The following is a 27,665-nucleotide window of genomic DNA, read 5'->3' as shown; positions in this document are numbered from 1 at the left end:
GTACAAATGATCTTGACATGCTTTTATAAAATACATTAGAGCTTTATACTACATGTAACATTTTAAAGACAAACATTTTGTAGCATTCTAATGGTGAGACTGCATTTAACGACATTAACAGTGTGCGTCCTGCATGTTCACTTTTCGTTCTGTGGCAAAACTGAATCAAACTGGAATATTGCTTTCTCAAGACGAGTAAGGATTCAGATGGATGTTTTGAAATGTATAAGCAACAGATCACAGATGATAATACATAGAGGTGCCATATATCAGAATATTCAGAAGGATTTGGACTGAACCTTAATTCAGTATCCACAGGCCACAGTATCTATAGCCCCCCCACAGCCTGCCTGACTCTCCCAGTAACTCCCTCTCTGCTCTTACTTGTGAGTAGAGCTTTGCTCGGGGTGAGGAGTTCTCCACCATTCTGTGCACCATGCTGATCAGATGATCGCCCTCTGTCACCTGGAGTGAGACACACTGTCACTCTCTCTGCAGCTCGGCGTGGGCCAGAGGGCAGGAACAGACCAGGGCTAAGAAGCAACCCCTGACACCAACAATCCTTCTGCGTTCCCCTGCAGCCCCTTTTTTTGCGACAGACCTTTCCCAGTAAGACTCAACGTTCCTACACTCGCTCATCTCGGTGAACCATGCTTTACACACAAACACACGCACAGACTAAAGGTGGTGCAGTGCAGGGATGCAGTGTTTTGAGACAGCGCCTGTACTCTCTACGTGGAAGACTCTCCAAGGTGTCAGAATGGAAAGGCTGTGTAGGATTGCCTCAGATATAGTTTTCACCCCCTTTCTATACATTACACATCATGCAGTGAGACAGAGAAAAGGACCAACATGGAAGAACAGAATGCAGGAATGTGACCACATGAGCTCCTCTCCACCCCTACCCTCACGGCCGGCCAACACAGCTGGCCACCTCAAAAATACTCTCGGCCTCAACACTCACACCCTGACCATCAGGTCCAGTCGATACTCCAGTCCACACATCTCTGCCTCAAACCTACATGTTCCACTACCTCCACACACACAAACTCTCTCAGGTTTACGTCATACCCAGCTGTGACAGATCTGCACCCAACTCACCCAAAGCATAATGTTTGACAGACAGAAGAGCTTCCCACAGCCCCAACCCCAAGAAAGTACCCCAGCACCCCCCCCGACTACTAGCCCCTAGTCTCCACATGCTTTGCTCATCGAATCGGAAGCATTGCCTCGGCTCAGGATGAAACCCACCTGTTGGTCCAGGTATTCCAGATTTCTCTGCAACTGCAGGTCTAAAATGTCCTCCTGAGCCAAGTAGCAGCGACAGCAGCAGCAGTGAGAGAAGAGAGAGATGCAGACAGAACAGGAAGAAAGGAAAGTGGCGAGCTGTATCAACACGGCACGTGGTCTCACAGCACTGAAGCAAGCAACAGTCAAGTCAGAGCGGGGGACCCCCATGCACACAAACACAACAGAAATCCCCTCTCTCCAAGACCACGAGGAGGCCCCACTGGGATTAGAGATCAGGAGTAGGAATCTTCGGATGGTCTAAGTCCAGTTGTTGTTGCCAATATGGGGGATTATTGTATCAGTTTGCAAGAAATACTTTAAAATGCAACTGAAATAACGCACATTGAAACAGATACAGTAGGTAAATTCATATTCTTTTTAAAGCAGATTGAAGAATGAGGTGGAAAGCCATGTGGCACTTACCATTTTGTCCCGCAAAGAGGGGGACCCAGGGTAGTTGTAGGGGTATATTCCTTGGGGCATGGACCTCCTGTCTCCGGGATACTCGTACTGAAACACGGAGAGATACCATGAGAACCAGAATTCGCTGAAATGAAGTCATGCCAAGACCGAATAACACGTCAGAATATAAGAGGGGACTGTTACTGTAGATTCTATTAAGGTAAGTCTTTCAATTCTACTATTTCTAGTAAGATGTTTTTGACAGTCCATGGCCTTGATTTGTATTATATATACAGGCACTGAATTGATGCTACTGTGTGTGGAGGACAGACAGACCATAACATCACCCACACCAAAAGACCGATCTCAAGAGGAATGACGTTTGCGCCACAAATTCGTGCTCTTTCTAGTTTTTGGACAGCTGTGGCCTATTCGGCAACAATATCTCAGAGCTGCTCAGTACCTTGGGGGAGCTCATGGACCTCCTCAGGGCGTAGGCGGACGGGTCGGCGTAGATCACTTCTTCCCGGAACCTCCCCGGGGCGCCGCGGTCAAAGCGGGCACTGGGGGACCGCGCGGGGGAGAAGGCGCGGGTCCCAGGGGCGTAGGGTCCCTGCGTGGTCGAGGGGGAGCGCGGCACTGAGCGCGAGCGCGGCTGCATGGACAACCGACGCATGGTGTTCTGGGCCGAGTCCATCTGGGTGTAATACGTGGCTTGCTGGGTGGGGGGCATGGCGGCCTGGGGGGCCCACTGGTACCCGCTGCCAGGCACCGGCTCCCGCGGCCGCTCCCGGGCATACAGCGGCCCGTCCCGCAAGGGGGTCCTCTTCTCTTCAGGCACCCAGCGAGGCGGGACGCGTTCGAAGCCCGGCGTCACCGAGCAGATGCTGTCAGGACGCACGCCTGGGGGGTACAGCCCGTACTCCTCCACATACTGGGGGCCGTACATGCCATAGTAGTCTGCCGGAGCACCCCGGTTCACTGCGTAGTAATGGGAGGGACTGTGGGAAGGAAGAGGAGGGAGAAACAGTGAGAGGGGATTTAGTTTGACTCTGGAAACAATGTGCCCGCCTGGTGACTCAAGAGCTGTTTGGCTTCTTAGCATTTCAGACTGTAGTAATAATGGAAGATTATTAACAGTCATTAATCATCTCTCTACAAGGGCTGCTTTTGTGTGGTAATGCAGGGATCTCAATCAGGCTTTCGTGTAAAGTAGCAAAGCCAACACACGTCCACACCCAGGCGCCGTCACAGCTGCCCCCCCGCCCCACCGCCGCTCTCTCTACCTGCGCAGCTCGTCCGGCACCGACATGCCCCTGCGCAGGTTCACCCACTGCTGCAGCTGCGTCATGGAGCTCTTCCTCTGCGCCATCCTCTCCGGCTGCGTCCGCGGCACGAAGCCCCTGCGCAGGACGGCGTTCTCCCGCGCCTCCCGGGTCTCCCGGGGCTCCCGGGGCTGGAAGGCTGAGGCGTTGGGGGGGGCGTAGTTGCCCCAGCCGTTGGGGTGGTTGACCCCCCTCTCCTCCCGGACACGGCCACCCAGGTCGGGGGTCAGGGGTGAGGTGGGGGTCACCATCTCTGCCGTGCCGACCCCGTTAAGCTCTCGCTTGCCCGACTCCCGGGTCTCGGCCCCCCTGCCGTCGCCCTCCCCCCGCTGGTGCGGGTCCGCCGCCTTTGTCACCATGGTGTTGTTCGTCCCCGACGGGGGAATGTTCTCCGTGTTGTTCCTGGTGGAGAAACGGCACAAACAGAGCTCTTTTCTCAACACTGTGGGCCACCAATGAAAGAGTGTCGGCTTTTGCATGTGTGCGGGTCTGTCAGTGCTTGCTTGGTTGTTCACGGAGGTTTATAACCGTGGTTTGGTTTGGCAATCTCTGTGCAGGTTTGTCCATTTATATACAACTCATAAACCAGCACAGGATTGATTAATGTGTGTTTATTTATTAGACGGTTGCCATTTTCAAAGACAATCAACACCTCAATAACATTACTAACTTGCAGGGGACTCGTAATCAGTGAATAGTGCCAGCGCTGTAACTCAGACCCCAGGAAGCAGCCTGGGTGACCCTTGTGTCTCCAGCAGTGCGGTGCCGTACCTCTGCGTGGGTACGATGTACACGCGGGCCGCGTCGCTCATCGCTCGCACCCAGGACTCCTGCTCCTCCCGGCACTCGGCGCTGAAGTAGTATGTCCGGATCCCCGCGTGCTCCGCCTGCAGACAGAAGGCCGAGCTCCCGTTACTGCGGCTCCCTTCGCCCTCTTCCTCCTCCTCACAACACGCCTGCCGGAGAAAGAAACAGACACCAGACACGGGCGCGAGGGTTAGAGTCGCAACAGCCCAGCCTTGCAGACCAAAGCAATCAATCAATCAATCAATCAATCAGTGTTCAGTAAGGACACAATCCTTGCAAGGATTTCCTTTCAGGAACACAGTACAACAATAAACAAAGCTCACTTGCCATCATTAGTCTCGCCTTATTTTATTCTAGCATGCAGTTAAGTGGTATAAAATCCTTTAGTCACACAATGCATTTCAGTGTTTTTCTCTCTCAAATCTTAATGTATGCATTGTGTGACTCACAGGTAATCAGTAGGATATTGTTGTAAGTTGTGGTAGTGATAGTATCTTATTTAAACACCTGTAAAACAACATTAGCATAACACAAAATTGCATCACCCCAAAAAAAAGAAAAAATTATAATTAATTCAGTGAAAACAGAGCCAAAACATTATTAGTAGGAGAAGGAGTAGTGTTTTATATAGTGGGAATGATTCGGAAAAACATTCAATGCAGTAATCACAGCAATCTGAGATGTTCAGTGAAGGAACGGGGATGGCTGTGAGGTTGTGAACGTGAAGGCGTGTCAGTAGTGCTAATCTTATTACTAGTAAGCAAAACTGCTATAAATAAGACCAGACCGACTCCAAACTTTCACCCACCCGTGAATCACAAATTACAAAGCTGTACCCCATGGCGTTTTGATGTATTAATTGTATTTAAAGCATTCAATTGCACCGCAGTAGGAGACAGATTGGCACTTTGCGATGTGTGTCGGTCAAAGGTTCGATCTGGGCTCGTCTCCAGTGAAGAGCAGGGGCATCTTCAGCTTCAGCAGTGAGGGGCTTTTCTTGTCTGTTAAATTTATTGACTTGTGCCAATGAATCGATGGCACACTTGAACAGGACAACGCTGAGTCAAGCTTTTCAGTTCGGACAGAGCCGCAGTGGGAGGAAGTTACTAACTAAGGCGGCCTGTTTTATTCTATTTTCATGGGTTTTCCTTATTTAAATGTGCAAAAATATCTCAGTCCGGGTGATATTCACAGACGCAGGTTTGAAGGATGAATGGTGCGATTCATACTGACAACCTCACTGCCCATAAGCTGAAGGTGCCCACTGATCTGCATCGGCACAGCCGGGGCCCGATCGAGAGACTCGGCTCGGGTCCCTAACGTCAGGCATTATTTAAAGACATGTCAGGCCAGATTTACTAAGGTTTTACTCAGCGGCAGGCAGTGCTGCGCGATCCGTCTTCTTTTGACAAAAGACGACTTAACAGCTCTGCTTGACCTCGTTCTGCAAGGTTTACACCACAGTATTTCATATAGAAATAGGTAAACATGACAACACTGTTTGATTGGATGAATAGCAAGCATGACGTCAGATGACCATGGATCGAATGAACTAGGATCTTATCTTAATCGTTTCCAAATGCATATCCGTCACTGTATGTGCTACAACGTATGCATTTCTGTATTTATGTTTGAGTATGCGTGGTACAACAGGGGCTTCACAAAAGAGTTAATCTTGAGTAACACACGGCATAATCTCAAACCTGATTAAGTGAAAACACAGGTCAGAGGAGCAGGCAATCCCAGTATTTCACCTTAACAAAGCAACTGGTTTGTTGGACACATTGGCTATAGTTTGAAATGTCTCACAGCATCGCTCTAATGTGGATAAAAACTTAGTGAATCCAGCCTTCCTTTTGTCTCAGACGTGTAGCTGTAATAGAAAGAGAAAGGGATATACTACCTACAGTAAGGGAGCTCATCTGGGAACTCAAACAGGCACAATGAAGGACAGCTGCACTCAGGGGTCCTCAGAAACAGGTGTGAACAGGAAAGAAGAAACACTGAATGAAGGTCAACGGGTCACAGGTCAAAGTGAGATCAAGGTCAACAGCAGGTCACATGACAGGGGCGGTGTTTGCAATGCGATTGCTGGGGCAGGTCAATATTACATCATAAGCCTTTGTATTCCGCAAATCCCCAAAACGCAGGCGGAGACAACGGTGTGCTTAACGTGTCCAAGTGGTTTGTGTCTGGAGCCTCATGCTGACATCTCTCCTGCTCCCACATCAAGGCAGTGACAACAATGAGAACAAATCCGCAAGAGCATGCAGTGAAGTGACAAGCAAACACTTTAAACCCTTAACGAGAAGCGAGACAGAAATGCTTTAGGAATCTCTCTCTTTCTGTAGTTATAGCACAGCATAAAGCAAGACCATCAAGGTCCCCGGCCCTCTCACTGTAGACTCTGCAACTATACCATGGTTTAGGTTTTATTTTTATAACCCCCGGTCAGATCTGGAATAATAATAATAATAATAATAATAATAATAATAATAATAATAATAATAATAATACACAGCAGCGAATACATAAACACATATGCGAATAAGGCAAGAAAAGGCCAACTTCAGAGATACGCAGTTAATATAAGTGTTTCAGTTTTACTGCAGTACCAGAAACACCACAAGAGGGAAGCACTGCTCTTCTCAATACAACGGTGATTAAATGTGGTTCCATTTCTTGGTAGTAAGAACAGAAAACACACATACACACACACACATACAGATACACACACACACACAGATACACACACACACATACAGATACACACACACACACAGATACACACACACATACAGATACACACGCACCCACATACACACACACACACAGGTTCCACATCATTGGACAGTATCACAAATCACACAAGCACATAAAACAGTAGGTTAATTGTTTTAAAAGGCCATTAAGATAGTCTTAATCGCTGGGATATGTGCAGACGAGGCGAGTTAATTGGAGATACACGAGGTCAGTGCCGGAGATTATCCAGAGATGATAGTGTTGTTTGGGTTGTGTTTCGAAGTCATAAACACAAGCCCCTGTTCTTGACCCTGATGCTAAAGGCTAAAGTTCAGCGCTTATAATGACCTACATCTGGGGACTCTGGATGTAACAAATACACAAAGAATAAAAGACAGGTGTAGATAAATAAATAAATAGTAAACGCACACGCCTGACACCGGCCGCTACTGAAGCCGAGGGACTAATCTGAAGCGTGGGAAAGATAAGAGTTTTACCCCAGGGCCCGATAGGAAGAGATTTTCATGCTGATGTCCACATTGCAATGTGCTGCACAGACACCTCAGCTCCTTCAAGTGCAAATGACAGCGTTATGGAAAACAGATCACGTCAGGCACCCTCGCAGCGGTTTAGGTTACAAACCGGTAATTTTGCTTTCCACACAGTCTCCTGACGAGCTTTTTCACCAGGAAACGCCGGCGAGACGTGCTGCTCTCCCACAAGAACAACCGTGAGCGAGTACAGGGCTGGTGGCCTCGTTGATCATGTTCGTTTGTGGTTAGCCGCTGGTTGTTGTATTCCCAGTCAATCATAATACAAATAAATTCCTGTTACTGTTTGATAATTATTATTATTTTTAATTGGTTTTCTAGACAGAGACAAAGGATGCATCAATTAACCTTAAAACATTCAGGGAGGTAAAATGGTATCAGCATAAAACAATTTCAGCTGGGGATCAATTAGGATGGGATCAAGTAATGAGAGAAGCCAACAGTTAGTTAACCATCGGAGAACTCAGTTTTCTAGTTTCTTCTCCTGTCTGGGGTCTATCCAGCGGCATCACGCTCCTTTTCACATGCAGATATGGGACGTTTTTCCAAGCTCAAGTTGACATTGTGTGACTTAGGGAAATTAGGTCATTACAGGGGTCCTTTTTAACCGAAAAGTGACGCCTGCAAGATGCCTGCGCGAGAACTCAAGTCAAACTACAGCAGAACACAAAATTAATATATATAAACTTGCCAAGAAGCACAATTAAATAATTGATCAGTGTAAAAAGAAGCTCAAATGCAATCTACAAGCTCTGTTATTAAAAGAAAAGCTACAAAAACAGTCAATAGTAAAATGTATCACTTTTTTTTTTTAAGAATGTGAGTCTGTGGAATTATTAAATATAAAATAGTTCCTTTATCTTCTCTTTTCTTTTTAAACTCTTTTTTAAAGACCAGTGCTGCACAATGCAAGACACTACACTCCTTTCATGACAATTTACTTTCTAAAATGTTGAACAGTGTGGATTTCTCCCCGGAGGGGCGTGGAGCTGGAAACGGAGACTCCAGGGGTGTTTATAGACGGATAGCAGCTTGACAGCTCCCTCTTTATTTGCTTAAATTTGAATCGACGGAGCTGCTGTCATTTCTGGTCCTGGGGTCTGTGATTAAAAGATAAACCGTGTTTTTTTCTTTTCTTCCTCTCCTATCTCCACCGCTGCAGTCCCCACAGATAAAACGTGTGGTTTTCTTACATGCCGTGGGATAAAACATTCCCATTGTGTTGAGAAACACTCGCTAAGCTGTTATTTTTAGTTTTCCGCATTGATCTCCCGCCTCCTTTCATCGGTTGTTTCTTGTGAAAGTTTCAGTTTAGTGAAGGTAAGTCCGATCTGTCAGGCCGCAGCACACTGGAATATTTATAGACTCACTTCATACGACTCATAGACAGGCAGAGAGAAATGTTCTGCGACTGATTAGAAATTCCCAGATGGGCTTCTCTATTTATAGGGTCTGTAGTTTAATTACAGCCTATAAGGGAAAAAAGCCTTCATCGCCACTGCCTTATGAAACCGGCAGAATCCCTTGACTGGGTTCCCATCTGACAAGTCTGACGCTGACGCACTATTGTGAGTTGTGTTATCTGCTGGAACTGCCATTCTGCGAAGTCCTGAGTAACAGCCTGTATTTTAAATTTTAAGTCCAATAAATTCCTTGACAATTAGGGGAGGCAGGATAACGTTTCTGTGTTCGAGTGTTGAGACGCGTGTTTTATTAAAAAGTTGTCGAGAGTGAAGGGGCAACAAAAGTGCCTGGCGGTGACAGACAGCTGGGGTCTGACTACGACTCGTAGTTTACAGAGTTTCTACTCCTTTCATGAAAATGAAAAAATGAACAACACCCAGTAGAGCGAAACTGCTGTAACGAAATGAGGAGAACAGCAACAGGTTTGACCTTTGGTAACTTCTATTAAGCCTGCAGTGGGCGAGGCAGCCCAGAGGTCGGGATTGAGGAGCTGAGGCAGGGATGTGTCCGAGGAATGTCTCTCTAAAGCCAGAGGTACCCGAGAGCAACAGCTCAGCGGAGAGAGAGCGAGCGAGAGAGAGGTCAACAAAGATCAGTTGCTCCTGGTGCAGCTGAAGAGAGGGAGGGAAGGAGGGAGGAGGAGGAAGGGGATCTTTCTATTTAGGCTTCAGACCACTGGAGAGGAGCTGTGACCTCCTTCAGCACGGTCTCCATTTTATTGGAAGCCGATCACTGTGCCGCCCAGCTGTACCCCAGGACCTCTAGCAGGGGGCTGGCCATCTCAGTGCCTGTTTCTTTTTTGGTAATGTAAACAAGCCTAGAAACTCCCTCAAGGTACAAGAGCCTCTCATTTTCTCTTGGTAAGTGTGTGTATCCCAGCTAGTCTCTCTCTCAGTAAATAGTTGTCAATAAATAATCTTCCTCAGTGATACTAAAAGTGGATGTTGTCTGATTTTAATTTCACAAATTACCAACACCAGCTCCCCAACCTCCCTGCACTGGCCAACACTACGTCTCCGACGAGAGGAAACCTGAGCCGTGCACTCAAACAGTGAAACAGGGCCGACAATGTGCAAATACACACATTTCCAAAAACAAACAGGCCTCCCACAAGGAACATCTATTCACCTGCGCACCGCTGACACAGATACGATTGTCCTGTGGCTGTGACCCGCTGATAACATTGTGTGACTCGCTGCTGAAACTAAACCACCTCACTTTGCCTGCTTTTAAATGTCACGCCTTCCTCCTGTTCCCAGCGATGAGGAATAATCTGATTTTAATTCTACAGAGAGAGTCTACCCAGATCTGCAAGTGTTGTTGATGATGTGTTTTACTTAATGGTTTACAGGAGGATTCATTTGCTTAGCTTTTTGCTTTACTTCATGTCTTAACTTCTGTTTCTTGGACCAATAAGGGGAATGTTTTCCAGTCTGTCCACCCTGGTGACTGAGCAGGAACCTCCTCAAGGCCTGCATCAAGTAACTTTAAAGTGTGGGAGAAGAAAGGAGACCAAGAGAGACATGTAGCATCTTTCTTTTCTCCTTCCTTTGTAATAAAAAGCTTTTTTAAACAAAGTTGCATTGCAGGGGGTTCTCTTTCAGTCAACATTTTCCGTTGACGTTATTCCAATGTTGATTTTATTTCCAGATATCCATCTTTCCATTGGTATTTATTCATCAATCCTGGTCTGACTATCTATCCCATATGTTGGGCACTATATTTGTATCCTCACAGTGTACTTTAGCAGCCCATGAGAACGCGGTGCCGGCCAGTTGAAACAGACGGAGATACGAACCAGAGGGAAAAATAAAGTGTGCGTGTATTCACATTCAGCACAGCCTAGTCTATGCTCTTGCCCGGAAATCCAATACCTTCCGACACAAAACTGTCAGATAAGAAGATGAGAAATCAATTTTAAACAAGGGGAGGAAATCAATATTCAGTTTAAGAAATAATTTTTAAAAAACGAGGTAGAAAAATAAGAAGAGAACCTCACACGGACTAAACATGCCATTGGTTTCTGTTGAAAGAAGTTTTATTAGCGTCGATTGTTCAACTTCTATCTCTGGTGTCGATTTCATACTAAGTGAGTGAGTGGAGATGTGTGTTACAGGTCAGAGGGAGGTCACCAAGCACGTGCTGACGATGCGAAGGAGACGGCGGAGAATCCAGCGAATATAGCAAACTTCGCACCATGGACAGTCTCTGATGGGTTCATTTACTCTTCCCGTGGGTTTCTGCACTGCAGCGGGGCCCTCTGCTGAGAGAGGGAGTCTCACTGTGGATGAATGAGTCGTGACACGTGGATTTTAGTTTAACTATCCATTAGGACTGCTCAGTCTGGTTAATAATGCATCAGCTCGTCTCCCGGGGTGAAGATGGTATATCTCATCATCTCAGAGTTGGGCCGTTTCAACACGTTCAAGCTGTGCAAGGCTCTGGTCTGTGCTCGGCCCGGAGGTCAGGTCTAATTGCCTGAAACGAGCGCTGAAAACAGTGATGTCAGATAAGACAGGCACTGGAACCGCGCTTGGAACGGGCGTATTAGAAAGCAATGCCGCAACCATGGACTTTGTTTAAAATGTATTGAGTTACTTATTTATTTGATATTAAAAACAGTATTGCATGTCTTGGCTGCTGACTCAGATCTTTTGCATGAAAGTAAAAACAGGTTATAACACAGGGTGGCGCTCAGATGACCTTGTTCATTATTTGGGGGGAGGTACAGATTATTTAGTTTCGAGGGCAGGCTCGCATCTTTCTGTATATTTATGTAAATGCACAAAGTATCTGCAGGTCAATCCAGTGTTACAAAGTATCACAGAGTATTAAAATAAGGAAACAAATAACAGAGAGTGGATTATAGCACCACCAGATATTCAGACTGGAGGAGAACGACTGCATTCAGCGACCGCTGCTCCACCGCCCCCACCTTCCTCACTTATCTCCTTCACACTCATCCGTTTGCCAATTTGAAGGGACAGGTGTCAGAATCGCTGCTGGCAGTGTTTCGGAAACTCACAGGTTTATTATTATTATTATTATTATTATTATTATTATTATTATTATTACTACAACTTTAATCTCATGGAATTTGCTGCTGTTCCAGAGTTCTGGGTCTATTATGCCTTCTGTCACATTTTAGGTTTAAATAAAACACACCCTAAAAAACAACCATAACACAACCAAGGACATTTCCATCAACGGGTCACGCTGTCAAAACAAGCAAACAAACACAGAAACAAATAAGGAAAATGGCCCCATGTGCACTAGTGTGTGTAAATATAGCTCAGGCACCCAGAAGTCACAGTGGTGAATATTGTAAACAGTATTATATAACAGGCTTGAATTCCTCGCCTTCAACAGAACAGTGTGAATTTAGATCGAGTGCGCTCTGCGGCGCAGTGTTTGCACAGACGCAGGGAAACCGTTCCCCTGCACCTTTGACACTGCGCCAACCCGACCAGCCCGTTCAACGCCTGCATTTCAATACGGCTGCACTCGGACACAGCTACTCCCTGTGCTCCAACACTGCGCTCCCTCTTCCCCTCCAGAGAAGAGACGCTTCCACCCCACCCACTGCCCGGGACCCCAGGTGGCACGGCGCCCCCCACAGACTGACCTTAAAGGCGTACTTCCTGCTGATGTTATCCGAGGGCTGGACTCCGCCGATGCGAAAGCTGAGCAGAGGGATGCTGCCCAACACACCTTCCTCCTTCTCGTCTGGATCGGCAGAAGTAAAAATAAACAAACAGATGAATAATGACGTGGAAAGAAACCACGAAGAAAGCAGATTAAATCCCCCCAAGGGAAGCTCAAAAGCCCAGCTCCTCTTCCAGGTAACGATGAGAAGGACAAGAGGCAAACTTCATCCCATCGTGGACTTCCATCCCAAGCACTCCTGGATTTCGAACCATAACAATAATTAAGAAGAAGGAAAGGTATCTATTTATAAACCCCCTTTGTCTCAGGGAGAGAGAAAGCCAGCTCATTTAAATATGAAACCCTTCATCAAAATGTTAAAGGCAAACGAGAGATCCAGTGATGTGCCAGTCTCTCAGCTCTAGGATCCGCTGCGAAATGTGCAGGACTGAGAGCCTCTTCCCCGGGCTGCTGGTTTGTAGCGACTGAGCCGGCGGGGCGGTGTGTATGTGAGTGTGTGTGCGCGCTCGGCTTGTTTTTCCTTTTCTATTTTTTTTCTGCTGAGCTGAGAGATAGTGATCAGGCCTCGTGACTCAGTCTTGGTGGAATCTAAGCCTGGCCCCTCTCCAACTGTACCTGTGAAACTGGAGGGAATGCGACTAGCCAATGAGAGGCAGTGTGTACTGTCGCAGGTGTGCACACACACACACACACACACGCAATAGCCCAGCGCTATTACAGAAGCAGTGCCTGCATGACTCCTGCACTGTACATTCATAAACTGCCCAACACCCCCCTAGCACAGACACTCTCTCTCACACACACACACACACAGGTACGCACAGGGACACACACAGACACACACCACCTGTGTCGGACACTGCAAAACAAAAGCACGACTTGCAACATGTTTTTTTTGGCCATACTCGTGTCCCTATAATTGCCAGGGAGAGAGGAAAAAAAAAAAAAACCTGCTCGTAAAACCTGTCCCCATGATTAACATGTCAAGCTCACAGGACGCCGCCCTGCGCTGTGAGGGCAGCGTCCACACCCACCGAGGCCAGGTAAGGAACAAAACAAACACACACAACAAAAAAGCAAAAAGCGAACTGCCATTCAGTAAAGACTGCGAGATTACAGGCTGTCCTTCTTAATTAAAAGCAGTCCTCATTTAAACTGGAGGGATAAATACCTCTTTGCTCTGCTTTAACAAAGAAAAGGTAAAATGCTAAATCATAAAGAACAATACATGTGTGGGTACAATTATAGGTTACACACAATACAAGTCGTTAAACTGAATGAAAACAGTTTCGGAAGCACAGTGTGACAACAGCGCTGGTAAGATTGTCTGGTTGAGATATAGGCTGTTAAAGTTAAAGCATACTTGGGATGTTGTCGAACAAGGCCACCCCCATGGACGATAATATTCACGCATAGCTACACGCCAACAAAATAACTGCACTTTGTCACTTCCTACAGCTGGGAGACTTGAAAAAGACGCGACAACCAAAACAGTGAATTCTTGGCAACGCACCTGCCGCTACGGAGAAGGAACCACTAAATCGCTCGGTCATACGGTCCAGCACAGCGTTTCCAAACACAGCTGGCAGGACAAATGCAGATAAATGAGGATGCGACAGACCTGAGAGGAAAATCTCAGCCCCGAAATGCTCAGTGGAATCTCAAACCATGACTGAGGTTTCTTTCTTAATGATCCCACTTGCCAATTAACTAAAAACTCTACACAAGCCCCGAGGGTTTCCAAAACAACAGTCTGGCACGTAGACCATCAGTTAAGAGAGAATACAGCAACACAAACTATTTCGGCAGGTAATTCCTGTAGGACTTCAAAACTGCATCTGCGTCGAGGACTTTTTCTGCCGAAGAACCATACATGTAAATTCCCAGGAGTTTTGCCACATTTTAAGTTCTTCCAGCAAAGTCCCCAAACTGCATCAAACCTTTCACTATCTATCTTTGATCTAATGATATCCAATATTATTAAAATAATAGTACGGGAGACTTTAACTGATTAAATTTAGATTGACAAAAATGGAGCGCATTTGTGTTCCCAGAATGTCTTAAAGATTCCATAGAACAATATTGAACGCCATTTTTTAGCCAAAACAATTATAAGTTTCAACCTTTAAAGACAAACTCTCAGCAATGGGAACAGCTGAAGTATAAATAAAACCCACAACTATACTATAGTGCAAGAAACACCTATACAGTACAATACAGTGTATCTATCCAGAACCACAACTATAGCTAATTACAGTTTTTGGTGTGGAACAGCCTACATTCCTTTTCAACACCTACGTTTTTGTGTGTGTCCTTTGTCCTGTCAGCGATGCCTCAGAGCACGAACGCAGGCCTGTCCTGTAGCGGTGTATCGCTCACACACATTCCTGAGATCATGTTTACAGTGACACGGTCACGTTATATATGAACGCAAACGCAGTCACGACAAAGAAGGCGCCGAGTTAAACTACATGCACTGCCCATCGCACGCACGTTTACACTCCTGACGGCTACTAGCAAGTTCAGCTTTTCAGTATTAGAAGTAGTTATAATATCAGTTCAATCAACCAACATGGATGTTTACTGGGGGATCTGAACCGAAGACATCTTACACAAATAATAACAACAATAATAATTTCAGGTTATTCATTACAGTAATTGCTTCATCTCTGGGTGTGGTATGCACCTTATATGTTTGAGGAAGGCAGGTAGAAATGATATGTGAGTGAGTACAGGGAATGAAATTTGGGGTCATTACATTTCAGCTCAACGAAATTAATGAGCATTTCATTAAACCAGAAAACGCCAAACCCTTGTGTAGCGCAGGAACAATCACAGGCAATATTTCTGTTGGCGGGTGCCTGCTGCGGCAGACTGACCTTGTCCCAATTTTATTGTGCAAAGGAAGGTAAAAATAACTAGTGGATTATGGAATTAAGCCAAAACTAAAAACTGTATACAACTGCTGAGAACAATATTATATTGATAGTGCATTAACTTATTGTAACAATTTAAGAGAAGGACAGTAGCAGCGCCTTGGTAGTCACAGCTGACAGTTTGCACAATCCTCAGCTCGTGAGGTGAAAAGCACAACATCACCGATTCCAACAAATGTATCCTCATTACCTCAAACTCAATTAACATCAGCGGCAGAAACTCCGTTCTGCTCTCTGCTATAGTTTCGCTCCTTCTCATGTTCTTGTTAACTGCAGTCACACGTTTGTGTTTATTTTGGTATGTTATTAGATTCTCTCAGAAGCTCCCACCCAAATGATACACACACACACACACATGGCTCTCAATCTACACGTTACATTGGGTTGTTTTGTTTTTCTATAATAAAAATCATTGTCTCAAGTCTTGCAGGATTTAGTTGAAGCCTTTTGCTCCTTATGGGGACATCAGACCTGGATTTGTGTTCATAGATACTTGTAACAAACATCCAAAAGGATCACACAAGTGTCCATCTTCTTATAGTGAACATTGCATATAACATCTGTTTCTCCTCTTTCCACTTTTAAGCTTAAGTTCTTAATTTCATACTTTAAACTACAGATCTTGTGTTTCTTTATGTCTGTGCTTCTCCTGAAAAAGGGAAACCACATGCACAAAGCCACAATGGATAGAAATCCTGTTCATTTCTTTAGCTCCGGGCTCCAAGTTAGCCATTTAAATTAAATGAATACTTTCACAAATTGCTGATTACAGCTAAACAAAAGGTCTACAGTTGGCAGCTGCGGCGTCTCGGGCGAGGAAGACGAGTCAAGCCTTAATATGGGTTTCACTCGGAGGCTCTGGCATTGTTATGTCTCTCTCTCAGAGGAGGGAAGTGAGAAAAGTTAGGAGAAAAAATATTTAAGTGACGGTGTTATGCAACAGACCAGCTGATGCAAACTTTGGTTCATGTCTTCTGGACTTCCACCAGGTGGAGAGCGAGCTGTGACATGTTCGCTGGTGTCAGTTGTTTAAAATAAGATAAACATTTACATTATACTAACTGGACCTAGCTGCTAATCCTTGGGGGAGGTTAGGCATAGGCAGAAACTGATCTATTCAAAGCCCATTTTGCACATATCATCTATTCACTGCACAAGGGTCTCTGAAGGTCACAATAGATTATTTCTATGAGTGACAGGAAGGTGGCAAAGGGTGTTTATGTTATTTTTCAGCTCATCAGTGTCTCTCTTTGTCTGGGACTCAAATGTTCTCAAGAGAATCCTCTAACATGTTCTCCGCTTCACTATTGACGTCGCAGGGAAATAGGCCAACACACCAATAAAATAAATTAACACAAGACGGAGTCAGAGGACGGATTAGTGTTTCTTTAGTTCTATTTGCAGAGATGATATGGAAAACTGTTGACTGAAGGAAGCTAATTAGGAGCTATTTTCTTCTGTTTAGCATTACCCTAAAATAGTAAACCCTCTCTCTGTGCTGACCTACAAACCGCCATCGCCAGGGCAGTTCTCCGCACTGCAGAAGATCCGATCCGAAGCTCAACAGTCCCATTACACACTCGCTATCGCAGAGCGTTGTGCGGCAGTCCATCGCCTCTTGTGCCGACACTGCTGCCCTGTCTCACCTGTATTTCGATTCACTATACAACATGCCACCGTGCTCCCGCCCCATTTCTTATCGTCGTTCCCTGTCAGTCTACAAAACAACTGTGTTTGCACGCCTCAAACCACACAAAATACATAATCTGTATGAAAGGCTTATCCCCTGTTAAGCACCCAAAAGAGGTTTGGGGTTTGTATGTGGATTTGCTCCTGACAAATTGTACCCCAGGAGAAAAAAACAACAAGCTATCGCTGCATCAGTCTGCAGACAATTGACGCCTCTCAACACGACACTTAAAACATGTGCACGGACTAGCAGACAGAGCAGGGGGGAGACAGAGGCTGTCTAGCACGGCCCGTCATTACAGAGAACAATGTGGAATTTGGAAAGCAGGAAAGAGTGCGTCTCGCTGCAGGTAATTCAGATGCTGCTTTCAAAGGAAGTGTCTTCAGTACGATACCGCAGTAAAACAACACGTCCTTGATGTGCCCTTCAACAGCATTCGGAGGAGCAATGTGACACAACAGCCAGGCTAACTCAAAACGCGGAATCTAGTTTTCCTCAAATCCGTGTCTCCGTCGTATTTCTGTTATCCGCTCTCGAGAAGTACATTCTAATTCCTCTTCAGGGAAATGTCGTAAACCTTTTGTTCTTTTGTCGAAAGAGCGCGGCGGTCTACTGGGATTGTACAACTTCTGTTTTAGTATTTTCTTTGGCAGCGCCATTACAATAATTCCAAACATAGCTCGGGTTTTTGAAAACTGTTAAAATCTGGATCCACAGCTGTATTAAAAAGAAAAATGTGGCAACAAGTGTGATAGCAAAGCAATTGTACAGATGAGGGAAAGAAGAATTCACTCAGCGTACGTTTAGGAACTTTTATAATGCAAGCTAAACAGTCACATTTGTGTATCATTATTTATAATGGAATACAAGAGGAAGGAAATTGTCAATTCTGAGAAACACACCAGCAACAAAAACAACATCAATGAAAGTAACATCTTGATGACATATGGCAGTGTTTGGATTCGCCACGACTGAGATCCATGTAAACAGACCTCACTACACTGTAAAAGTACAGTGCCATTCAAATATAGCTGGAGGTGAATCTGTGGTCTCGTTGCACAGAGAAACTTGGGACGATGGATGTTTATACCCACACAGGAAGAACATATACCACTAATCTAGTTAGCACCTCATTAAAAATATTAACCTCTTATTGTATTTTGTGCAGGTGTGTGGTCGGGTGGGGCAGTCCTATGTTGTCTGTAGATTCCTCCAATTCCTCTTTAGACTTATCAGCTCAATAACCCCCCGACTGGAGCGAATCCCGAACGTAAGATGCCTACATTTCCACAATACGATACGAGGAAATGAGTGATAACGTTGCCAGTCATCGCTCCCAAGTTAAGTTGAGAGCTTTTCTGAGAAACCTGTCGATGACGTAACCCCTGAAGGATATGCCCGGAGGAGCAAGCATTCAAAGGACTCTGAATTCAAATAGAAAAAACGGTCATCCTTCATGCAACCTGCAGGTGTCTGTTATGACAAGGAAGTAATTCTTGCCTGAAGACTTTAACAAGGAATGCTGTGAGAAGGATCACAGACAGGGAGAAGGAAGGTTTCATTGGACCCGGCTAAGATCTAAACCCCTCCCCGTCTTCTCACACCAGATAATGACCAGATAATTACACCGTTAGGGTCATTCTTCCATTAGCAAGAAACAAAACCCTGATATCTCTAAAAAGCTGATAAGAGCCCTAGAGACGCACACTTGATTTCTTTCTGCAAGACACATTTTCCAAACATGTTGTTCCCCGACGGCAGCTTTCATTTTGCACATTAAAAAAACAAAAAAGACTCAAGAGGAGGACGCACCAGCCAGCCTCCGCAGTCTAATCTGCTCTGAGTTGAACCAGATCAAATACAGATCTAGACGGCATGCACTTCCCAGCACAGGTGCGCTCACCGAACTGTGTCGTTACAGATGTATACTTTGGCAGACTTTAACATCCGGAAACGCGTCAATCGGATTTCATATGACTAACATCTTTACCCTTTTAACTTATAGACCAGTCACACAAAGCCACGAGAGCAGAGGACAGTCGCACCGACCTGGAACAGTTACCGATACCGGCATTGTGAGGGACACTGAACATGTTTATGTATGTATATATGTATTTATGTACCTTTGTAGTAGAAGAGACAGCGATCGGTCAGAACAAACCAGCGCTTGTTCCACTGTTTCACCCCGTTGCTGGCCTGGGGGGGAGGGAGAGAGAGAGAGAGACAGACAGACAGAGAAACGGCAGTGAGTCGTTAATGGGTACAGGAACTAATTCGGATCTAAAAACTACAATAAATACACAAATATGGGAAGTCGTTTATAAGAAGAGAAACAAAGATGTCTCGCTATGCCCATCACTGCCGAAGTGAGATGAATCTCGCTGCTCTGATGTTTAGTGACCTCTGACTCTGTGTCTCAAGGCACATGTCGGAGCAGCTCGAAAGTGCTCTGTGTCTGGGAGATAGTGTCGAGTCTCGGTGTCCGTGCCATGCATAAAGAAGGAAAGAAGCAATGTGACAGGTCGACCCGCTGAAGGGAACCGATGCTTTTGCCACACGTCTGAACCGTTGCTGCGTTCAAGGCTTGGGAGAGTGTGTGTAGCGTTCAGCCCACGCTTTCTGTGGATGTGAAGACCCAGGGTATGCGTGTACCTGTTTGTAGAGCCAGCCCTGCTTGGCCACCTCGGCTTTGGGGTTCCTGCGCATGGAGTTGGATCTCTTCCCGAACGTGACAGCTTTCTTAGAGGAGCGCGAGGCCTGGAGGTATTCGGGGAAAATAAGGCGGGGAGACAAATCAAGTCCGGTTTTGTTTTCGTGCGACATAATCTCAAATCAATCACCCGTGTGTGTTAACAAAAAAAACACCTGTCAAATCACACCTTCAACACACCCCAGCAGTTCACTGGAATTAATGAACAAGCAAAGTGATTACAATGTGTTTTTTTGTCTCCTTTAATGAGACGGATCAAGGCGAGTGTAGATCTCTCTGGCCCCGAGTACTGACCCTCCCGTTGGGCTGCTGCTCCGGAGACACGTCGGACACCATGGTGTGGTTGGAGTTGACGTCGCTGGCGATGCTCACCGGCCTCTTGCCCGCCGCCTTGCCACTCATATCCAGGACCGAACTGCAGGACACACAGGGAGCACGGACAGCTGTCACACACCATGACTGTCAATGCACCGGGGGTGGGGGGGAGTGGAGGCATGCAGGGAAATTATGCACCGGTCTTGCGCTTCATGAGAATTTAAGTCCGCTTTGTTTTCAGTTTTGCACAACTTCACAGAGTTACTCATTTCCCAAACCCACGGTACATGGAAATACAACTAATAGTGTAAAAAACAAAGCACTTGGGGAGTGTCCTGGGATTCTGAAACTACCACAAAAGTCTATTTTTATTTGGGCTGGCAGAATTACAAGACCGCAATGCTGTGGTTTTACATTTAAGAGAGAGAGAGAGAGAGGAAGGTCTAGTTTATGAGGAAAACAATTAGAGGGATCAGAAGAAAGGAATTTCACTTGTGCAATCAGAGTTGCATTACATAGGCAGCAATCCTGTCCCATACATCGATTCCCCTTTAGAGATGCCTTGCAAACCTTGACAGGTGACTCTTTGTTGACCAACAGGGCGGATTCAATGTGCTGCCGATCGTTTTCTGACTCCAAATGTTTGGTTTTGCACTAATTGCTGTGTCGTTAACAGGTCCCGGTCTACAAGTCAGACTAGAGTTAATATATAACCTTAACAGGCATATAAAAAAGCTTCCCCCCACAATCTGTCTACCCTGTCTGTGACACTGAAAACACAGGCAAATACAAACTGTATGTTTTAAAGAAAGATAAAGCATGTGAGGTTAGAATCTGTTACATAATTAAATGTGAAATCCGTCCTGAATTAGCCTCGTTACACATGTATAAACACTGTAGGACAATATTGATTGTACTAAGTAAAGAATGGAGAGGGGGTTGGGTTATGGCAGGACGCGGCACTCATTATACAGAACAGCACGACCAGGAAAACCAAACCTTTAAATGAAAAAACAACAAACAGCTGAGTTACACCGCACATTTCTTTTGTTTTTGTTGCCATCCTCTCAGTCTGATTTCAGTGGTTTGGACATACTGTATTTGAACTGTAACTCCTCTGGTTTATCCCCACTCCTCTGTACTGCACCGGGAGATTAGCCTATGACATCACCTGCTCCTCCTGGTTACACAGTTGCCGAAACAGCCGCGGAGCTCGGGTTTCCAGCACAGAGAGCGTTTCATTGCCAAGTCCGGGCGATGATCGATCCCTCTCCCTCAGTTCCCATGCCAGGTCTTTAATAAGGTTCAACCACACATACGTCTGAAACCCTCCTGAGTGCCGAGAGCCGACGGGCAAACAACAATGCCCAGATGCACTCGGCTTCCTTGCAAAGCAAAACACGAGACTCCCCTCGAGACCGCTGAGCTGTATTTATCGACAAGACGTGGAAAGAGGCTTCACACGTGGGACTGAAGCTGTTTTTACAATGGGCAACACTCTATCCTTGGTAAGTGCCTTCAGGACTGATGATGTGGTGCTTTTCTTTGCACAGAGAGTTGCAGAGGGCTGGAACAAACTAGCTGGACACACAGAGAAGTTGTCCCAGTTTGTGTGAGTATTTTTGTTTTGCTTTTCTTTGTTTGATTTGTATTTTATATAGTATTATATATTATATATAATATATATGCATTTTATTATAAGTTCATACCATTTTTAAAGAAGTACTTAATACCCTGTCTAATTGAGGCTTTGCTATATTACAGACTACAGGAAAACTGGGAGATTTAGTCTCTGTGATGATTACTGAAGCAGAAATATCAGCACTTTCAGGGAGATATTAAAAAATAGCTTTTATGTGAATCATAAGCCCTCTTCCACCTTTGACCTTTGCATGCAGGCATTAATGTAATCTATCGCACCGCACGTGAAGCGACAATCTCAGCAACGGTTCAGTTCTTTTGTTGTTTTTCCCCTCGCATGACCAGAGTGGACTGGGTCCTGCGTATGACCGAGACGGACTCATTAGCCCTCTACTCACGTTTGAAGTCTCTGTAGTCTGCGTGTGTCCTCTGAGCTCCTCTGAATCATCGGGTGTCCCAGTGTCCCGTTTCGGTCATTGTGGCTGCAAAGACAAAAATAAAAGTACCGCGTGAGGATGTGAAGGCAAGAATAGGAGCAGCCGGCCTTCCTGACCGTCAGACCTCTTCATCGATTCGCTGTTCAAATTATTCTGTAGTTCAGCAACCCCCAAAAATGGCAGAAGCGCATGTGTTCAAGCGCACTCCATTCCGTGCTTGGTATTTTGTCCCAGTTGTATGATCTTTGTGCCAAGGGTGCTAGTTTTTTTGTTCCACCGAGGATACTACATCTGTTTTCTGGTCAAACCCACGTGTCAATCGGTGAGGCAAGAACTCACTGTTCCTGAACTCGAGAGCGGAGTGCTGGGGAATATTCTACCTCCCAGCTCTGGTGAACAGCTGGATACACAGTCAGGTCATGAAAGATAGCGCCTTTCTGAGATTTATGACACACTGGGTGGAGGAGTTTCATTTTTGTTTAAAAAGAGGAAAAACAAAACAAAATGTGAGACCTATCAAGTACCCAGAAGGACCGTGGGGTGGAAACTCATGAACTACCACTCCCTGCATTCTTGACTCACTCCACCCCAGCGCAATCCCCAAAAGTCACACATCCATTCATCCACAGGGGAGGAATTGCCCAGGTGCCTGCAGCCGAGTGTCTCCATTCCCCATCTCAGATCCGGTTACTTGAGTCTGAGTATTACATAACATTGGCAACAGTCTGCACTCTTTATTTAATGGAAATCACAAAACTACACTGAGTGGCATTTAAAACATATGAAAAGCACTACATATATACATATTTTCAAGATACAGTACATTGAAGAAAAACTCTTAATGGATTTGCTTTTCTCTTTTCTTTTTATTGACATAACAACAACAACAACAACAACAACAAAAAGACAAGGTACTCAACACGTTCTCATTCTCTCTCAGGGCTCTTGGGGATCCTCACACACACAAATGCACAACACAGACACACACGCCTGTTGCTGAAACACACGCATCTGAAAACATACCCACACACTACCAAATCCCTTAACAGGCACTGACAAGAATAGGACACTCATCAATGCCCAAAGACGACAACACACAAACAGCATGTGCCTCCTAATCATGTCTGAAAGCAAACCACTATCAAATATCTTACGACTCGCACACGCAGAGAGACTTAAACCAGAGCCAGCAGGATCTGGCTGCTTAATGTGTGTAAACTTTGGTGTGTGTCTACAAACACACATTATAGACCTCTATCAGATTGAGCGAAACAAACACAAAAGCATTACAGGACAATGTTACCTGGACTCCTGTATACTGACTTCAAAAAATAGCCACAGATCATAACAAATGTGTAAACCACTTCCACGTTGAGCACATGGTTCACAAGATCTTGTTTTACTACATGCACCCCCAGACACGCAGGCCTGCTTCACAAATCCTCACACCGACCTCCAGAATATGCTCACAATCATGCATCTACACACACACACATTGTCTCTGTCCCAGACACGTTTCCACTAAAGTACAGAATCAGCTCTCTTCTTCCAGCACTGCATTGCAGTAATCACTGACCTGCAGATCCGCGCTCACTTCTCACCGCAGCTGCTAACCAGCTCCACATAATAAACTTAATAATAAACCCTGCACACTCCAGCGCAAACGTCCTACCTACCTCGCTCTGCGGTCTGCGCGAAACTTCAGCATCTCCCCCTTTAGTAATCATATAACAGACTCGGACACCGACTCGGGCAGAGAGGAAGGAGAGGAGCGGCGGAGATGACAGGGGGAAGGGGAGACTGGTTCTCTTTCTGGTTCTGTTTTGTGTTGAAGATTGCATTTGCTGTGATGGTATTTTTGTTTTTTTCTGTCTGTTCCCTTTATCCTTGAGTAAGTGTGCTACAGCCAGCCTTTCCGTTTCCCTCTCTCCTCTCTATCGCTCTCTCTCTCTCTCTCTCTCTCTCTCCCCCCCACCCTCTCCTGCTTTCTAGAACTGCAAGGCTCAGCTGATTCGGATCCTAGGTTTGTCCGTTCCCCCCCCCCTGCTCTGTTTTTCCCACAGGAGAAGCTGATGAAGGGAGACCCATGAAGGCCTGTCTTCTGAGTCCCCAGAACGGAGTAATGATCTCTCCCCAGCAGCAGCGAGGCTCAGGCGGACGCACAGTCAGACTAGCTGCAGTGTTAGGATTCACAGCTCGGCCTTTCTCAGGAGACTGGGGGTGGGGGGGGTGCGTGTGCTTGAAGGTGATTAAAACGTGAGGGGAGAAGGCCGCTATAGTACGGCACAGTACGACTCTACGCCTTCCACCTCTCAAAGACTCTCTCGCACAGCAATCCACACAAGCGACAAGAAGAAAATCACGCACCGACATCCTTGAATGAGGTCCTTGTCTTAATTACTACGTGCAGCCAAGCTCATGAGTTAATTAAAAATGAAAATGAAAACCATATTCGCAAGGATATCTGCATACTGGTATCCATCTCTCCTTTTATATTCATAGATAGGTTAGACAGACAGATAAATGGATATGAAAAGAAATCAATGCAAAATACAGAATCATTCAATCTGTGCTATAAAGCATGGAAGAGTAATTGGTGCAAAGTGTTAACCGGGTCTGACTGATTTATTAGAAGCAACTTTATATACATTAGCAGCTGTTAGCACTGGATGCAAAAGACTTTTTTCTTTCTCCCAAAGGCATTTTTAAGCAGCACTATAACTTTTGTGTAAAAGATCACACAAACGGACTAGGTGGTGAGTAAAGGCTGTAAGGTAAGAGTGGCAAAGATCGATGTATAGTAGTTGGGTGCGCTTAGAAGAAGAAACAAAAGCAGCCAACGAAACAAGATCGTGGATCATCATAGGCCACGGAAGTCCGTCATTACAGAAACATCGGCAACAATTGTTTTTATGACCGTACCTGGAAATTACGACAGCAGTGCTTAAATCCCACACAATTAAAGGCAGAGGCAGTTTTCCCTGGTGCACGATTTTGAAAGTGAGGCTAAACAGTTTATTCTTCCCATGTATAATTAATAGGAGTCCCATATGAGGTTGCCTGATACACAATTCAGCATTTATGTACCTGCAAACTGAGCTTCTCCCCTGAATACAAACTTTTCACACCAAGCCACCAATCTATGATTAATATTGTTGTCATTGTAATCAGGATAATAACCGTAAATCAGCAGTCGTAAGAAAAATAAAAAACTGAAACACTACTGGAGTTATAGACCACCAAGCAGGAATTATTTCTATAGGTGATGTTATCAATATTCATTCAAGCCATTAAACCAGACGCCCGAGGCATTTTCTATTTGGTTTCAGCCCCGGCAGACACATTCAGATCCAGTCTTAGATATGGTACTTCTATGCCAAAAGAAACGCCAAGAAAAAATAAACAAATCACTGCTGGGCCAGATTACGGAGATGTAAACAACCCGGCCTTCCGTGTCAGAGGTGAAGCTGCGAGCGCAGTTGGGAGAGAGCGGCTGAAGTCGCTATATCAAACCAGTTGGCCCGGTCGGCCCCTAGCCTGGCATTGTCAAATCAAACACGGGCCCCAGCCAACACTGAAGGCACAGTAAGTTTCCTGAAAGTTGCACACAGCTGAGTCTCTAAGCAGGCCTCACACAATAATCCACAGGTTTTGGGTCATACAGAGGCTGCTGCACAGATGCACTGCCAGAAAACATCTGTGGAGGGATTTCTAGTCTAGTCTGGTACACAGAAGCGAACATGTATTTATTTCCATTTATTTGCACTTATCTCCCCCCACCCCCTCAAATCTAGCTTGAATTGGCACGTAGCAGCACATTTATTCGGTATGAGCAGATGTTTTGCAGGTGAGGGAAAAGCTGATAAATATCCTTTCAGAGGGTCGTCTTTTCAGCCCAAACCCTTGAAGATAATTTATTTTGGTTACACAATGCAACAATGATAAATGCACTGACAAAACTTTCCAATTTAATAAATAAATAGAATCTGGATTTTAGTCTGAACCTTTTTCAATCTACCAACCCTCGAAGAGTATAATTTTTTCCCCATCACGTCCCTACACAGCTTGGCTTTCTTTCAGAAAAAACGCCCCCGCCCCCAATAAAGTCCTTGGATTATCCCTTGCTGCACTGTACATATAGTGTTTCCAGCCAAAAAAAACAATAAAACTCCCAGCAAACCCCACTGAAACACAGCCAAAGGTTTAGTTTCTCATCAACAAGATTACAAATTCCATTATCTGTCTGAGATCGGAGAGCTCTCTCTGACCGGATCATATGACTGGGCAAGGGGGGATTGGGGTGGCTGACGCGGGGGTGGGCAGCATTGTTCAGCAGGGGGAAAACACTGAGGTTCATCTGACTTTTCTTGCAGATTAGCAAGCTAATCCTCTTGCTCCAACTTTTGAGTTCTGTGATCCCTAATGCTGAGCTCTGAGAAGAAATTCTCACTGCAGCCACCATATCGCTACTAACAGCATCTTTTAAACACATTTTACACTTTTAATAATGTGACAGTGGTTAAAAAACACTGCCACTGAAATGGAAACAATCAGCAATTCACGAACAGAAGTGTGTATGTGTGTGTGTTTTTGTGCGTGGGACGACGACTACGGTCCTATCGCATAACAATACAGTAACGGTTCATAATTGATGCTGAGTGAACGTTTCAAAGCACTTTTTTTTTTTACCGCGCCACCTGTACAATCCTCATTCCAACACGGTGTAGAGACCCGAGCTGGCAGACACCCAGGCCCGTGGGAGAGTGTCTGAATTATTTGCCTGCCTGTGACAAAGCTGTTCTCTAAAGCCAGGCCTTACAGTGTGCAATTTTGTGTGTTTTTGGGTGTGTGTGATTTCCCAGAATGGAGAGTCTTGGTTCGGTTGTGTGTGTGTAAATCACATTTCCCAGAATGGACAATCCTGGTTTGGCTTGAGAATTGTGTGTGAGTGAGAGTATTGTGTGTGAGTGTGTGTGTGTGTGTGAGAAAGAGAGATACTGCTAATACCCCGGCTTCTGCAATTTGCGATGAAGCAAGGATGATTCCCCTCTCCGACCAGGTATGGAGTCTGAGGTCTATTTTTACCAGAATCCAGAAGGTGTCTGCCTCTGGTTACGAAACCCATTGCCTCTTCTTTTGCAAAGCTGCCCCAGGATTTGAATCCTTTGGTCTCAGCAGTTACATAACAAATCATCTTTCTTCCCCGCAAGGAGCACAGTGTCTCTGCAGTAAATTACGATTCCTGCAGCGACAGGCAGTATTTGGATTGCACAAGCAGGATTACTAGGGCTGGCTTCAAAAACTTGGGAGTGCGTGAAGGAACAAGTAATTGTTAAACGATTTTTTGAGGCAATGTATTACCGGCGACCGAGGCTGGGACGGCGGCATCACACTGTCGAGCAGGATCGGCCACTCTCCTACATCATCACAAAACTGAAAAGTGCGTTGTTTGTTGTTGTTGGTTGTGGTTGTACATTCGACATTTGGTCACACTAGGAAATTCAATGTGCTCCCAAGAAACACAGGCTGACCAAAAGCAACGCCTTGTGTTTTTTTTTTGTCAGCTGTGTGAGAGGAGAACACGTGTGTGTGTGTGTTTGTGTAAGTGTGCGCATTTCTATTTTATGTTACATCACTCTACATCTTGCATGAATAAAACATGGGAATAAAAATAACCTGTCCACTGGCG

The 27,665-nt window shown here is 45.4% G+C and overlaps 1 protein-coding gene across 12 annotated transcripts in view; it reads right to left on the bottom strand.

Moving 5' to 3' along the window:
- plekha6 (pleckstrin homology domain containing, family A member 6) overlaps positions 1–27,665 on the bottom strand; it is a 108,594-nt gene that overhangs the window by 14,793 nt on the left and 66,136 nt on the right. For 7 of the 12 annotated variants that reach the window (XM_066703180.1, XM_066703181.1, XM_066703184.1 and 4 more), the window contains 11 exons: positions 21,938–22,021; positions 19,878–19,998; positions 19,526–19,630; positions 18,997–19,069; positions 12,207–12,307; positions 3,789–3,973; positions 2,979–3,419; positions 2,156–2,693; positions 1,714–1,800; positions 1,252–1,305; positions 385–465 (listed from right to left, as the gene is read on the bottom strand). In XM_066703180.1, the coding sequence (XP_066559277.1) occupies positions 385–465; positions 1,252–1,305; positions 1,714–1,800; positions 2,156–2,693; positions 2,979–3,419; positions 3,789–3,973; positions 12,207–12,307; positions 18,997–19,069; positions 19,526–19,630; positions 19,878–19,998; positions 21,938–21,987 (1,836 nt within the window). In that variant the 5' untranslated portion in view covers positions 21,988–22,021. Of the gene's footprint in view, positions 1–384; positions 466–1,251; positions 1,306–1,713; positions 1,801–2,155; positions 2,694–2,978; positions 3,420–3,788; positions 3,974–5,727; positions 12,156–12,206; positions 12,308–18,996; positions 19,070–19,525; positions 19,631–19,877; positions 19,999–21,937; positions 22,022–27,665 lie in introns of those variants that run through there. The other 5 variants (XM_066703185.1, XM_066703186.1, XM_066703188.1 and 2 more) reach the window with 5 other exon arrangements.

The sequence above is a fragment of the Amia ocellicauda genome, chromosome 5 (assembly GCF_036373705.1).
Source record: "Amia ocellicauda isolate fAmiCal2 chromosome 5, fAmiCal2.hap1, whole genome shotgun sequence".
NCBI lineage: Eukaryota > Metazoa > Chordata > Actinopteri > Amiiformes > Amiidae > Amia > Amia ocellicauda.
This window is presented reverse-complemented; position numbering and strand designations above follow the sequence as displayed.